The 15,995-nt window shown below is 43.4% G+C and overlaps 1 protein-coding gene across 8 annotated transcripts in view; it reads left to right on the top strand.

Moving 5' to 3' along the window:
- Window positions 1-15,995, top strand: part of LOC126458475 (leukocyte elastase inhibitor-like) — a 200,202-nt gene that overhangs the window by 124,200 nt on the left and 60,007 nt on the right. For 3 of the 8 annotated variants that reach the window (XM_050095567.1, XM_050095566.1, XM_050095565.1), the window contains exon 8: window positions 12,855-12,988. The exons of the other annotated variants lie outside the window; for them this stretch is intronic. In XM_050095567.1, the coding sequence (XP_049951524.1) occupies window positions 12,855-12,982 (128 nt within the window). In that variant the 3' untranslated portion in view covers window positions 12,983-12,988. The remainder of the gene's footprint in view (window positions 1-12,854; window positions 12,989-15,995) is intronic. 8 annotated transcript variants of the gene reach the window in all.

Genomic DNA, 15,995 nt, shown 5'->3' with positions numbered 1-15,995 from the left:
CTCCAGTGCACCAGTGATGCAGATGAAGCTTTAGAATGTCAGAATCATAAGTGAACAGGCCCAGATACCCTAATAGCCACTCCAGCAGTAGGGCAACAGACAGTATAATTGTTACTAGATTTATGAAAAGCATTTGATATGGTGCCCCATTGCAGACTGTTAGTGAAGGTAAGAGCATATGAAATAGGTTCCTAAATATGTGCGTGGCTCAAAGACTTCTTAACTAATAGAAACCAGTATGTTGCGTTTGACAGCGAGTATTCATTAGAAGGAGCAGTACTGTCAGACGTGTCCCAGGGAAGTGTGATAGGACTCCTTTTATTTTCTATATACATAAATGATCTGGTGGATATGGTGGGCAGCAATCTGCAGTTGTTTGCAGTAGTGTACAGGAAGGTGTCATCATTGCACAATTGTAGTAGAATACAAGATGACTTAGACACAATTTATATTTGGTATGATGAATGCAAGCTAGCTCTACATGTAGAAAAGTGTAAGTTAATTCAGATGAGTAGGAGAAACAAACCTGTAATGTTCAGATCCAGATTTAGTAATGTGCTGCTTTACACAGTCACATTGTTTAAATATCTGGGTGTAACACTTCAAAGTGATATGAAATGTAACACGCATCTGAGGATTGTGGTATTGAAGGTGAATGGTCAACTTTGGTTTATTGGGAGAATTTTGGGAAAATGTGGTTCATTTGTAAAGGAGACCACATATAGGACACTAGTACAACCTATGCTTGAGTACTACTCAAGTGTTTGGGATCCATTCTGGGTCGAATGAAAGGAAGGCTTCGAAACAGTTTAGAGGCATGCTGCTAGATTTGTTACCATTTGGTTCAGACAAAATGCAGGCATTACAGAGCTGCCTCAGGAACTCAGATGGGAATCCCTCTACAAAAAAGGAAACACAAAAGAAGTTGGCAATTCTGGGCCAATGGCCCTATTGTCTGGCTTCTCAAAAATTCTAGAGAAAGTCTTCCACAAAAGACTCACAGCCTTTATGGAAAAGTATCAAATCCTATCCACAGCACAGCACAGGTTTAGGAAGAACTGCTCAACCAACAGTGCTATCTATGAATTCCTAAATGAAATTTACCAGAAAGTGGCCAGTGGCGATTATATCACTTGTCCTTGACTTGTTAAAAGCATTCAGTATTATAAATCATGAAGTACTCCCACAGAAATTAAATCAACTAGGTATCAGAGACACACATAATGACTGGGTCAGGTCATACCTTTGTGGATGGAAACAAACAGTGGAAATTTAACACACCGATTGCAACAAAATCTCAAACCATTACTCAGATTACCAAGACATGAAATATGGCATTCCCTAAGGTTCAGTACTGAGACCAGTGCTGTTCCTCCTGTATGTCAATGACCTACAAACAAACATACATGTCAAAATGCTTACCAGTTTGCTGATGACACAAGCTTTCTCATTACTGCAAAGTCATAAAACCTACTACAAGCAAACATAACAGGAACAGTGGATAGCATAGCAGAATGGTTCACATACAATACATTAATCATAAATTAAGGAAAAACTGTAGCAATCCAGTTCCATAATGTCAAGAAAAGTTTACATAAACTATAAATATCCAAACGGATTAAAACTGTGTGCAGGACCGAGACTCGAACTCGGGGCCTTTGTTGTGAGGACGGGGCGTGAGTTGTGCTTGGGTAGCTCAGTCAGTAGAGCCCTTGCCTGTGAAAGGCAAAGGTCCCGAGTTCGAGTCTTGGTCTGGCACACAGTTTTAATCTGCCAGGAAGTTTCATATCAGTGAACTCTCTGCTGGAGAGCGAAAATTTCATTCTATAAATATCCAGTTGCTGAACAAAGCTGTAAACAGAGTTGACCTGACAGTTTCTCGGGCTCTGGATCTAGGATAATGTCAGGTGGGGAACTCATAATGACAGTATCAGCAAAAAAATTGAACTCGTCCTGCTATGTAATGAGGATCCTTGAAAGCTCCTGTAGTAAAGACTGCCTAAAAAGTGTGTACTATGCAAATGTCCAATCAATGCTGAAGTATGGAGTCATTTTCTGTGAGCATCTCCAAACACCATCAAGCTATTTAGAACCCAAAAAAGAATCATAAGAATCATAGAAGGTGCCAGACACAGAAAATTTTGCAAGCCACTCTTCAGAAAACTGCAAATCCTCCCACTTCCATGCCTTCCTATATATGAAAGCATAGTATTCGTACAGCAGTATGTGACTGAAAATCCCACACTCTTCCTCAAAAATGATGATGTACACACTCACAACACAAGGCAAAAAATGGATCTCCATATGCACCATACAAAGACTAAACTCAGCCAGGACAGAGTTCTACACCTTGGAAAAAAGATACTCAGGAGACTACCAAGTAACATACAATCAATAAACAACATAGCAGGGTTCAAAGTTGCAGTAAAGGGGTATCTAATTTTGATCACTGCTTCTATAGTCTGAAAGAGTATCTTTATCAATAATAATGTGCCACTATGAATAGTAATGTACCACTGAAACCATAGTAACATTGCAACCACTGAACAAATACAAATAATGTACCAATAATAAGTAGTGTTATCATAAGAGGTTCATGATATCAATATTGTGTTAGTAGTAGCAGCAGCTGCAGCAGTAGTAGTAACAGCTTTATTCATCTGTAGATCTCTTTTTAGAAAGATGTAGGACCTGGCAAAGTATTTACAAGATTAGACCAATTTAAAATAAACTAATTCATATAAACATACATTTACAGATTTCCAGTTAGAGACAATCATTAGATTTACTCCTGGTATACAACACTTTTTTTTACAAAGAACTTATTAAATTATACACGCTTTGTTTCATAACACTTCACTCACTAAACACACACACACACACACACACACACACACACACACACACACACACATTGGTGGTCTGGTCCATTTTCTGTACCACAACTTCCCATTTGATATTCTGAAAAACTGAGTCAGAATCCTCTATAATGAGTGAGATGTTGAGCCCAGAAAGAGGAAGAGGTTTTGGTATTGTGCAATGCATAGCTTGGGGGTTAGTTTTTCTAGAAAAGGGAAAAAGAAGGAAAAAACGTAGTGTGAAGGTGTTATGTGAATTGTTGGATGTTTTATAATCATTATTATTTATTTGTATGACTTTTTTTTTTACCAAATCCCTACTCTGTTTTACCTAAGTAATACGTCAATGTATAAACTGTATTGCATAACAGGTACTTTTTAGCTGCCTTTTTAAATAAATGTATTTTTGCAGTTTCTTTTATCTGTTTTGGTAGTTTATTGTACAGTTTTACTCATTGGTAGAAAATGCTGTTTTGAGTTTTATGTTTATTTTTTCTTGGCAAATGTAAGTTGAGTCTAGCTCTTGTTCCATGGTCAGGGACAGAACTTTTTTGCAGTAATTGCCAATGTTATTTTTGATGTGTACAACTGACTGGTAAATGTATTCACACGGAGCACTTAAAATCCCGTGTTTTGAACAGATCTTCTTCAATGAGCTCGACTACCATTTTTGGTCATGATTCTTATGGCTCTTTTCTGGAATTTGAAAATTGTGTTGGTATTTTGTGCATTTGTTCCCCAAAAAAGAATATTATAGCTAAGAATTGAGTGTACATATGAATAGTATGTAACTAAAAGACACTGCATGTTACACACTGATGACAGGATTCTAAGGGCATAACATGGTGATGAGATTCGGTTGGCAAGTACCTTTGGGTGTTCACACCACTTCAACTGAGAATCAGTATTCATTCCTAGAAATTTTGAATTTGTTACATAGTCTATGGAGGTGCCATCTACATTTAATTTTACATTGTCATTTTCCCTCTTCAAACTTAAATTCATGGCATTAGTTTTCTTTATGTTCAGTGTCACTTTATTGCTTATTGACCAGCTGTAAACCTCCTTGAGAGCTTCATTTGCTTTCTCTGCAAGGAGCTCTCTTGTTTTCTCAGTGACTATAATATTGCTGTCATCAGTGAAGAGAATTTTTTCACTATGAGTAACACTACTGGGAAAGTCATTGATGTATATCAGGAATAGTATTGGTCCTAATATGCTACCTTTCGGAACCCATATATTAATGTATTTTGGTTCTGATAAGTGTTGTACTAAATGTTTAGACCTATTTGAAGTATGTGTTATCTCTACTCTTTGTACCCTATCTGGTAGGTATGATCGAAACCAGTCATTAACAACCCCTCTTATTCATAATAGAATCTTGTGGTCAACTGTATTAAAGACCTTAGAAAGATCCAAAAATATGCCTGTGACACACTCATCTTTGCCTGGGACACACTCATCTTTGTCAAGAGCATCAAGTACAACCTTTGTGATTTCTACTATGGCTGACTCCGTATTTTTGCCACTTTGGAAACCAAACTTTGATTTGCTTAAAAGGTTGTATTTTTTCAGGTAATTCATTAATCTGCTTTTCATAATTGCTTTTATTATTTTTGAGAATGGTGACAGCAGGGAAATGGGCCGGTAATTTTCTATGTCTTTTGCATTACCTTTCTTAAGCAAAGATACAACTCTTGCCTGTTTTAACTGCTCTCCTGATGTGAAGGATTCGTTTATTATATTTGTTAAGGGGCCTTGTATACTCTCTCTGCATTGTTTGAGTACACATATTGGTACTTCATTTAAGCATACTGACTTTTTATTTTTAGTTTTTGAACAGTTTGATTGACTTCATTCTCTGAGGTTGGACATAACATCATTGTATTTAGTTCAACATTATTTACAGGTGTTAAATTTGTTTTGGGGAATTTCTGCTGTAACTTCTCTGCAATACTTGAAAAATGCTCATCCGCAGCTCGTGGTCGTGCGGTAGCATTCTCGCTTCCCGCGCCCGGGTTCGCTTCCCGGCGGGGTCAGGGATTTTCTCTGCCTCGTGATGACTGGGTGTTGTGTGATGTCCTTAGCTTAGTTAGGTTTAAGTAGTTCTAAGTTCTAGGGGACTGATGACCATAGATATTAAGTCCCATAGTGCTCAGAGCCATTTTTGAAAAATGCTCATTTTCATAGTTTGCTAAGTGTTGTGGATCATTTATTACCTTATCCCCCTTCCTTAGCAGTTTGTTATTCTGCGTTTCTTTGCCTCTCCCCATTCCCTTCCTTTATAACATCCCAGACTGCTTTGTTTTTATTCTCTGCATTATATATTATTTTGTCATTAAATGACTCTTTTTGCAGCAATCAGCACCTTTCTATAGATCTTTTTGTACCTATGATAGAAATTTAAGAATTCTGGATCAATGCGACTCTTTTTCATGGAACTGAGGTATTTAAGTGTATGGGAGGACTTCTTAATACCTGCTGTTATCCATTTGTTTTTGTGAGATGTTGATACAGACATGCATACTTTTGGAAATGCCTTTTCAAAGTTCAATTTAAATAGTGTGGAAAATTTAGAGAATTTCATATTCACATTGGTTTCCTTATACACTTCATCCCAGCTTTGTTTTGCAAGTTCTTTTGAAAAATCTTTTATTTTGATTTCTGATAGATGTCCTTTTGTAGGCTTGTAGTTTAGGAAATGATTCAATGCCTGATTTTACTGTTGTTATTTGGCAGAGATGGTCTGATAGTCTGAGATCTTTTAGAGCTACATCACATTTTACCTGCCCATACTTGTGGCCACATGGTCAATTACTGATGCAGTCATTGTAGTAACCCTCGTTGCACTATTGACGAATAGGGACATACTAAAACTCTGAAGGATATTTATGAGGGTGCTGCTGGATTCATTTATGATATTAGTGTTGATGTTAATGTCCCCACACAGAATTATGTTGACCTTTGTACTTGAGATTTTATCTAGCACTTCTGTCAATTTATTGAAAAAAGAGTCCACACTACCACTGGGAGATCTATACACACATAAAATGATTAATTTATTGGTGATATCAAACCCTGTTAATTCAATAGCTGAAATTTCGAAGTGTTTGTCTTCACATGCTGTACTGAGGTCATGTCTTGATTTGAACTGTGTTCCTTTTCTGATGTAAATGCATGATCCTCCACCCCTTGAAGTAGTTCTGCAGTAAGAGTTTACCTTTTCATAAGACCCCCCTGTGGGTTCGGGGGTTAGAATAGGCCCGCGGTATTCCTGCCTGTCGTAAGAGGCGACTAAAAGGAGTCTCAAACTTTTCGGCCTTATGTGATGGTCCCCTGTTGGGTTTGACCTCCATCTCTCAAAATTTTCCAAAGAGTGAGCTGATTGGGGAAGGGTGCCTTACATGGTGCATTGTGTCCATTTTGCGATCAGACCTTTCGCCAGCTTATACGCCATTGAATTGCAATCCTGCCCACTCTCCATCTCTTGGGCATGACTCCGTTTCTGCATGGAGATTACACCTTGCACTGTGCAGTGCCTCTTTCTGCACTGACGGCGACCATGGACCACATGTTACCTAACATCCAGCACGGTAGCCAGTCCGTTGTGGTGGGGCCGCCATGTACCCTGTTGGTTGTACCCCCCTGACAACACAGGGATCGCCTACTGATGCCTGCGCCGTTAACTCCCCACGTATGCCAAGGAGTAGATGCCTATCCTCCTGGGGTATCGGGACTCTCGGCAACGGCCATCCTGCCAGGTGGCTCTTGCTGTGGCTGGGTGGCGCCTGTGGGGAGGTCCCTTGGTCACAGTAGGTGGCACCAGGGCGGATGACCCGCAGTGAAGCGTGGTACATCATCTCTCACTGGTGCCAGCCGCCAGCAGTCTCTAAGCATTCTCAGGCTCAAGTTAACACTCAGAAGTACAATCCAAAAACGTTCCCCTCCCTGGCCACACCGTGGGAGGCACGTAAGTGTCAGGATGGCAGTAGCAGTTATTCGCCCCGATTCTTAGTTTGTACAAGATCTGATGGGGAGTCTTTTCTCTCCACAAAGCCTCAGTTCTTCGTCGAGCATTTAGAGGACAAGTTTGGGGAGGTGGAGGGCTTGTCCAAAATGCGCTCTGGGTCAGTCCTGATACAAACGGCATCCTCTGCCCAGTCACGACGGTTACTTACGATCACACCCCACAAGAGTTTAAATATGGTCCAGGGAGTTATTTACCATAGGGATCTTCTTTTGCAGTCTGATGACGAGCTGCACGCCAATCTAGAGCGCCGAGGTGTACACTTCATCCGGCGCGTTCATTGGGGTCCGAAGGAAAATCAGATTGCTACCAGTGCCTTCATCTTGGCCTTCGAGGGGGATACATTACTGGAAAAGGTCAAGGTGATGGTCTGCCGATGTGACGTTAAGCCCTATATCCCTCTCCCGATGCGGTGCTTTAAGTGCTGGAAGTTCGGCCATATGTCTTCTCGCTGCACTTCCAGCCTCACATGTCACATGTCGAGATTGCGGACGCCCATCACATCCCAATACTCCATGTGCCCCGCCTCCCATCTGTGTCAACTGCGGGGAGCACCATTCACCTTGCTCGCCAGACTGCCGAATCTTCCAGAAAGAGCGTAAAATCATGGAATACAAGACCCTGGACCGACTGACCTATACTGAGGCCAAAAGGAAATACAACCAACTCCATCCTGTGAGAATGACATCTTCCTACGCCGCTGCTACAACACCTGTGCTAGCCCCGTCCATTTCTCGAATTGCAGCTGGATCGACGAGTAGTACAACTCCTCCTGCCCCCTCGCCAGTGAGGGGCTCTACCCATCGGGTTGCTCCTGCGCCACCTACCTCAGGAGCAACACCATCCCACCCATCGGGGACATCTGTCCCCACTTCTAAGCCGGAGAAGTGTCCAACTTCTTTGGCTTATCATGCTCACAAGGGGTCCCTTGGGTCCCTCCCTTCCCAGGTTTCCACCAGCGGGAAGGCTGATGACCGACAGTGGCGTAAGTGCCCACAATCGGCTGGTTGTAGGGCTTCACGATCCTCCTCCATTCTGGAGACTGAATCGGTGAAGCTCTCCCATCCAGTGAAATCCAAGGAGCAGCGTGAGAAACCCAAGAAGAAGAGCTCTAAGCCCAAGGAACTCGCGGTGGCAGCCATCCCACCGCAACCTTCCAGTTCTGCGTCTGAGGACAAGGTGGAGATTCTGGCGTCCACTGAGGACCTCAATCTCGCCGGTCCCTCAGGCACCATGGATAGCACTAGCACAGGTGCTCAGTCAGAGGCGGCAGGTGACACAGCGGCGTAATCTGCCTTCCAAGTCCCGTCACGCCTTTCTCAGACATGGACAATATCATCTCCAGTGGAACTGCAGCAGTTTCTTCCAACATCTAGCTGAGCTCTGCCAACTTATCAGCCTTCACCCTTTCTTCTGCATTGCTCTTCAGGAAACTTGGTTTCCCGCAATGCGAACCCCCGCCCTCCGTGGCTATCGGGGTTATTATAAGAACCGGGCAGCTTATGAAAGGGTGTCTGGTGGCGTCTGCATACATGTCCTTATCTCTCTTCACAGCGAGTCTGTCCCTCTTCAAACACCTTTAGAGGCTGTCGCTGTTCGGGTGCGGACGCCACAGGCTGTTACCGTCTGCTGTCTTTACCTTCCACCGGATGGTGATGTTGCGCAGCATGTCCTGGCTGCGCTGATAGCCCAATTGCCACCACCTTTCTTGTTACTGGGCGACTTCAAGGCCCATAACCCTCTGTGGGATGGGCTGGTGGCGACAGGTCGAGGCGCCACCATTGAGCATATCGTGGCACAGTTCGATCTTTCGCTTTTAAATAATGGTTCCTTCACACACTTCAGCGTGGCGCATGGCATGTACTCCGCCATCGACCTTTCGATCTGCAGCCCTAGCCTCTTACCGTCTGTCCACTGGAGAGTGCATGACGACTTGTGTGGTAGTGACCACTTTCTGATCTTTATGTCACTGCCACGGCGTCAGTCTTCTGGGCGCCCTAGCAGATGGGCTATGAATAAGGCTGACTGGGACTTGTTCTCCTCCACTGCCGCTATTGAGTCTCTCTCTAATGATGACATTGATGCGGTGGTTCAATCGGTCACCACCGGCATCGTTACTGCTGCTGAATCTGCCATTCCCCGTTCTTCTGGGTCCCCTCGGCGGCGGACTGTGCCTTGGTGGTCGCCTGAGATCGCTGAAGCGATTAAAGATCGCCGGTGGGCGCTGCAGCATCACAAGCAACATCCCTGCATTGCACACCTCATCACCTTCAAACGACTACGTGCGCAGGCCCGCTGCCTTATCCGCCAAAGCAAGCAGGAGTGCTGGGAGCGGTATGTGTCCACCATTGGCCTCCATGTCTCTCCATCGCAGGTCTGGGCCAAGATCCGTCGCCTCTATGGCTATCATATCCCTGTCAGTGTCCCTGTGCTCTCACTGAATGGAGCAGTTTGTACAGACTCCGACGAAATTGCCAACAGCTTGGCAGAGCATTTTGCTCTGAGTTCCGCTTCTTCCAATTATCCCCTGGCCTTCCGCTCCATTAAAGAGCGGATGGAACGTCGGAGCCTTTCATTTCGCACCCACCATTCTGAATCCTACAATGCTCCATTCAGTGAGTGGGAATTTCACAGTGCCCTTGCCGCTTGCCCTGATACCGCTCCTGGGCCATATCGCATCCACTGTCGGATGCTGAAACACCTTTCAGTGGGCTGCAAGTGATGCCTCCTCGACCTTTACAACCGTCTCTGGGTCAAGGGTGAGTTTCCGTCGCAATGGTGGGAAAGCATTGTCGTTCCCATTTTGAAACCGGGCAAGAGCTCTTTGGAGGTGGACAGCTACCACCCCATTAGCCTCACCAACGTTCTTTGTAAGCTTCTCGAACGGATGGTGAGCTGGCGCTTGAATTGGGTACTGGACTCTCGGGGCCTTCTGGCTCCGTCTCAGGGTGGGTTCCATAAAGGCCGCTCTGCCACCGACAATCTGGTGAGCCTGGAGTCGGCCATCCTTACTGCCTTTGCCCGCTGTCAGCACCTGTCGCTGTCTTTTTCGACATGCGGAAGGCGTACGATACGACATGGCGTCATCACATCCTTTCTACACTTCGTGGATGGGGTCTTCGGGGCCCTCTGCCGATCTTTATCAGAAATTTTCTGTCGTATCGTACCTTCCGCGTGCAAGTCGCAGCCTCCCATAGTTCCTCCCAGGTCCAGGAGAACGTGGTACCACAGGGATCAGTCCTCAGTGTCTGCCTGTTTTTAATTGCCATAAACGGTCTCGCTGCTGTGGTGGGAAATTCTGTCTCCGCTTCCCTGTATGCTGACGACTTCTGCCTTTACTACAGCTCTACTCGCATTGCAGCTGTTGAACGTCAGCTACAGGGCGCTATCCGCAAGGCACAGTCTTGGGCTGTAGTGCATGGTTTTCAGTTTTCGGCTGCCAAGACCCGCGTAATGCATTTCTGCCGGTGCCGAACAGTCCATCCTGAGCCGCGGCTTTATCTTGCCGACAAACGTCTTGCTGTGGTGGAGACCCACAGGTTTTTGGGTCTAGTTTTTGATGCCCAGTTGACTTGGCTGCCTCATATTCAGCAACTTAAACAGGCGTGTTGGCGGCATCTAAACGCCCTGAGATGCTTGAGCCACACCCACTGGGGCGCGGACCGATCTACCCTGTTACGGCTCTACCAGGCATTAATCCAGTCCCGTCTGGATTATGGGAGCCTGGCTTATGGCTCAGCATCCCCATCTGTGTTGCGGGTGCTGGACCCAATCCTCCATAGTGGGATATGCCTTGCCACTGGTGCTTTCTGGACCAGCCCAGTGGACAGCATACTTGTGGAGGCGGGTGTCCCTCCACTGCGATTACGCCGCCAACGTTTGCTGGCTTCTTATGCTGCCCATGTTTTCAGCTTGCCCGGGCATCCTAACTATCGGCTACTATTCCCACAGTCGCACATCCATCTTCCAGAACGCAGGCCCAGGGCTGGATATACGATCGCGGTCCGCATCCGAGAGCTTCTCTCCGGGCTTGGGGCTTTACCTCTTCCGCCTCCTTTCCGGGCACCTCTGCATACACCCCCATGGTGTGTGCCTCACCCTCGCCTTCAGCTGGAATTGGCACAGGCCCCGAAGGACTCAGTCCCTCCGGAGGCTTTCCGCCGCCACTTTCTTTCCATCCTCGCAACGTATCAGGGCTCTGGCATTGTTTACACCGACGGTTCGATGGTTGCAGGTCGTGTTGGTTTTGCGCTAACTCTAGGGGACCATTCCGAACAACGTTCCTTGCCGGCTGGCTGCAGCATTTACACTGCTGAGCTGGTCGCCATCTTTCGTGCCCTAGAGTATATCCGCTCCTGCTCAGGTGAGTCCTTCGTTATCTGTAGCAATTCCCTGAGCGGTTTACGAGCTCTTGGCCAGTGTTTCCCTCATTCCCATCTGGTGATGGCTATCCAGGCGTCCCTGCATACTCTTGCCTGTTGCGGCCGCTCTGTGGTCTTCGTGTGGACCCCAGGCCATGTTGGGATACCCGGCAATGAGAATGTCGACTGCCTGGCGAAAGAGGCCACCAGTACACCATCTCTGGACATTGGCCTCCCGGAGACAGATTTGCGAGCGTTCCTATGCAGCAAAATTCTAGACCTTTGGGACACTGAATGGCGCACCCTGCCTTCACGAAACAAACTTTGGGCCTACCGGTGTGTGGCGCTCCTCCTTGCGGGTCTCTCACAAGGAGTCTGTTGTCCTCTGCCGGCTGCGCATTGGGCACACATGGACGATGCACGGCCACCTATTGCGACGTGAGGACCCACCTTTATGTTGCTGTGGCTCCGTTTTGACAGTGGTCCACATTTTATTGGACTGTCCACTTTTAGCTGTGCTCAGGCAGTCGTTCGCACCGCCTGACATGCTCCCTGCCCTTTTAACAGATGACTCTGCTATGGCTGACTTAGTTTTACGTTTTATTCGGGCAGGGGTTTTTTATCATTTAATCTGAGTGTTTCTGTTTTATTTTATTGTTTTGTGTTGATTCTGGCCTTTGGCCTACGATTTTAAACTGATTTTTTAATGTGTTTCTAAGTGGTTGGCTTTTCCTTTTTTATTTCTATGGTCGGCCAACCACCGTCACACTCTGTGTGATTTTAGTTCGTCTTATCTCATCTTTGTCTAAGTTTCTCTTGTTCTGTGTCATCTGTCTTCTCGTCTGTTGATCATTTTTATTCTCTGTGGGTGTTTTTAGTATTTGGAAAAAGGGACCGATGACCGTAGCAGGGAACTGGTAGTGAATTCTGGGCAACATCCTGGAAGGGATTGAAGTATTTTTGACTTCCCGATGCACAGTGGGGCACATATTGTGCGCCAGAGATTTGATGCCGAAAGAATAGTGTTCCATTCTTTTTTTTTTTTTCATTCTGTGTCTTATGGCAGATGTTTCTTCTGAGGAAGTTAAGGATTTTTGTAAGTAACATCTTAAAATTAGCTACTGTTTTGTCAAATTGTAAATTTTGACCTTGGTGTAGCCTTGGGTGTAATCTTCAGACTCTGTTTTGGAAACATCATCCACATCTGGGGCTGCAGGTGACTTTTCTCTAATACATTCAATTGCCAAATGACTGGTAAGTTGGTGGGTGGGGAAGCAACTCAAGGTCAAGTTTTCACATTTCCCCATTAACAGTAGTGAGGCACACTCTTGCCTTGAATTATTTCCATGCAGTACAGTTTTTGCAGTTTTCAGAGGTGTTTCAGATAATCTGAGTTTCTGTTAATGCAAGTTCAGTTAACTAGGATTTTACTGTAATCCTATTCTATGAATAAAATTTGGAATCTCTATGAATATTAGTATACTCAAGATTTTAGTCAAAGAATTTGGATCAAGTGAGTATTCTAGCAGTAAGATATAATTTTGGATAGATTTTCCTTTTACACGCACAAAATACTCTTACAGGTGTTATTCATATGTTTGTCCATAGGGCTAACTATCATGGCACTCTCATTGCCTCCACCTCCTGTTGATGTCAGAGTGAATCATCCATTCTTGTTCTTCCTCAAGGATACTTCCTCTAACATAATTTTCTTTGGGCATGTTACGACTCCTTGAGAAAAGGTAATATAACTCATATTTGGAGTCTTATAAATATGGATGCCATGTAAAAAGATTTACGTAACCTATTATAATTTTCTTATGTTGTGTTTTATGTTCATTGTTCACCAAAAAAAATTTCTTCAGTATCATAAAGAAAATATAATATATTCTCCTAAAGTGAAGGAAGTTTTACATTGGCTCACTTTCACAGATGTGCCTCTTGTCAGAATGGTAGGTAAATAACGTAGCAGATTAATACTATATGGAACAGAACAGAGATATTCAATTACCAACATTTAAACAGGAATTTAAAGTAGGGTGGACAGAAAAGAAGTCTGGAATTACAGACATTTCATGTACCTGGAGGAAGAGTTGCAGAAGGAATAACCAAATAAGTGAAATAAAATTATACTGATCCTGTATAAATAGAAATTACTTCAAATTTTGTTTCAGTGTCAGTACAAAAGCCAGGAATAGTAATTTTGGGAAACAAAAGCATTCCTGAAACTGAATGTTTATTTAGATGCAGGATTTACCCTTTAATGAAAATGTGCCTCTCTAGGCCTGAGACTTCAAAGTGAGAGTGTTTAACAGGATTTGCATTAAAATGAAGATTCTGCTATTTCTTAGAAGGCTGTTTGTGAACAGAAATGTCCACATTACCAATCTACAAATCTACATAAACTTCAAAATAAACATTATGAAATACAGAAAAACATCATGCAAATATTAGGATGGAAAAGGCACTAGCATATTCGTATAATTGTTAATCTAAATGATTATTAGTGATGTCTGAGTCAACTCTGAGTAGCATTTTGGTTGACTGAGTGGTTAGCAGTAAGCATTTGATTCAGTACCACACCAGTGCTTATTAACAAAAGTACAGTTGTATGACATCAATTGAAATTTGTTACTGGATTGAGAATTTCTTGATAGAGATGACACACCATGTTATCTTGCGTAGAGAGTCACTGACATATGTAGAAATAACATAAGGTGTGCTCTGGGGAAATACATTGTGGCCCTTACTGCTCTTGTTGTACATTAGTGTCTGCACACAAAATTAATTCCTTCCTTCATTTATTCATAGTAACTTCCAGTTTTTCGCAGATGATGTAGTTACATCTCATGAAATAATGTCTCAAACAAGCTTGAAAAATGTAAAACTATACACATCACAAAATATGCAAACATAGTATCTTATGCAGTTTCAGTATCAGTGAGTCACAATTAGAACCTGTCAGCTCATTGAAATATGTGGCTGGAACACTTTATAGGGATATGAAATGGAACAACCACATAGGCTCACTCAAAGGTAAAGCAGATGTATAGACTTTGGTTCATTGACGGAATACTGGAAAAAAATCTCCTCAATAAAGAAGATTACATACAAAGCACTCATGTGACCTATCCTAGATTATACCGTATTTACTCGAATCTAAGCCGCACTTTTTTTCCAGTTTTTGTAATCCAAAACACCGCCTGCGGCTTAGAATCGAGTGCAAAGCAAGTGGAAGTTCTGAAAAATGTTGGTAGGTGCTGCCACAACTAACTTCTGCCGTCGAATATATGTAGCGCTACACAGCCATGCTTTTTAGGCACAAAGATAAATACTGGCACCAAAACCTCTGCGTCAGTAAATAAATTTAAAAAAAAAAAAAAAAAGGTGGAAGACGAGTTTTTTTTTCTCCGACCCGAGTTTCGACCACTGCATTTTCATACATTATCGAACGAAGCAAATACAAATTCCGTATTGTTCATTTTCGAATGTAGCAGAATTTCAATGTACTACGAAAATCCGACTGGCAAGACTGTTTGGGATGTTTGTCAATATGGCCAATTCTACGTTCTGAATTTTTTCCTACCTGTGAGAAGAGATGGTTGCTAATAGGAACCTGATGAAATGTGAATCACATACAGTATTCTCTTCACCATAAGAATAATACAAATATAAACATTTTGCCATGTATTCTTTCGTGTTTGCTGCTATCTCATTTAAATCCTGTCTGCCTAATAAACTATGAAACTAGAGTGAGACAATAGCAAATGCGGAAGAATATACGTCGTGTCATGTTTATATTCGTATTATTCTTATGCCTAATAGTGATACAGTCAGAAATGAAGCACGGCAACTGACTAGATTTTTAAATCTAAGATGACTCTAATTTCTGTGCAGAATTTGATGTACTAAAGAAGCGGGCGCAAAGATTTTCAAACGGAGAAAAATTTTCGCCCAACTTTTGTTCAGTACATGTTCTATCATACGCAGTCTATTATTTGGCTCTTGTTGATCATTATCAAAGAAAGCAGCATTGTAAGTAACAACAAATAGCAGTCTCTTGCCATTGTTTCGCTAATGAGACGATTCCTCTCGTTTTTTTTTAATTGTAAGCGGCGGTAGCGCGCACAAAAGCAAGCCATGCCGCGAGAGGCGACAGGCCGTAAACACGCACTATCAGAATGCGACAAACAGTGCATGACACTGTACAGTAATGGCTGGGCTCTGAGCACTATGGGACTTAACATCTATGGTCATCAGTCCCCTAGAACTTAGAACTACTTAAACCTAACTAACCTAAGGACATCACACACATCCATGCCCAAGGCAGGATTCAAACCTGCGACCGTAGCAGTCGCGCGACTCTGGACTGAGCGCCTAGAACCGCTAGACCACCACGGCCGGCGTACAGTAATGCATTTTCAGCTTAGAGTGACATTAACACCTATAACAAAGAAAACGGCACTTATCAGATCAAAGCAAAATAAGCAAACGATTCAAACCAGACGAAGCACATGAAAAAGGAAGGGTACCCGTATAAATACGGACAGAGCGCCTGACGCATAGCAATGGCTACCTGGTAAAGCTTAACTGTTAAGCTTACGACTCAAACCAAAGTACTGTAGCTGTATCGTCATTCATTCGACCTAAATTGTGTCTCATATTACAATGGACCAACTATGTTTCGATTTGGAGGTGCGGCCTAAAACTTTTCTCTCCCCCTTGAATTTCAAGTCTCAAATTTCAGGT

Source organism: Schistocerca serialis, chromosome 2, assembly GCF_023864345.2.
Source record: "Schistocerca serialis cubense isolate TAMUIC-IGC-003099 chromosome 2, iqSchSeri2.2, whole genome shotgun sequence".
NCBI classification, from domain to species: Eukaryota; Metazoa; Arthropoda; class Insecta; order Orthoptera; family Acrididae; genus Schistocerca; species Schistocerca serialis.
Note: the sequence above shows the minus strand (reverse complement) of the source record. Positions and strands in the feature narration are given on the sequence as shown.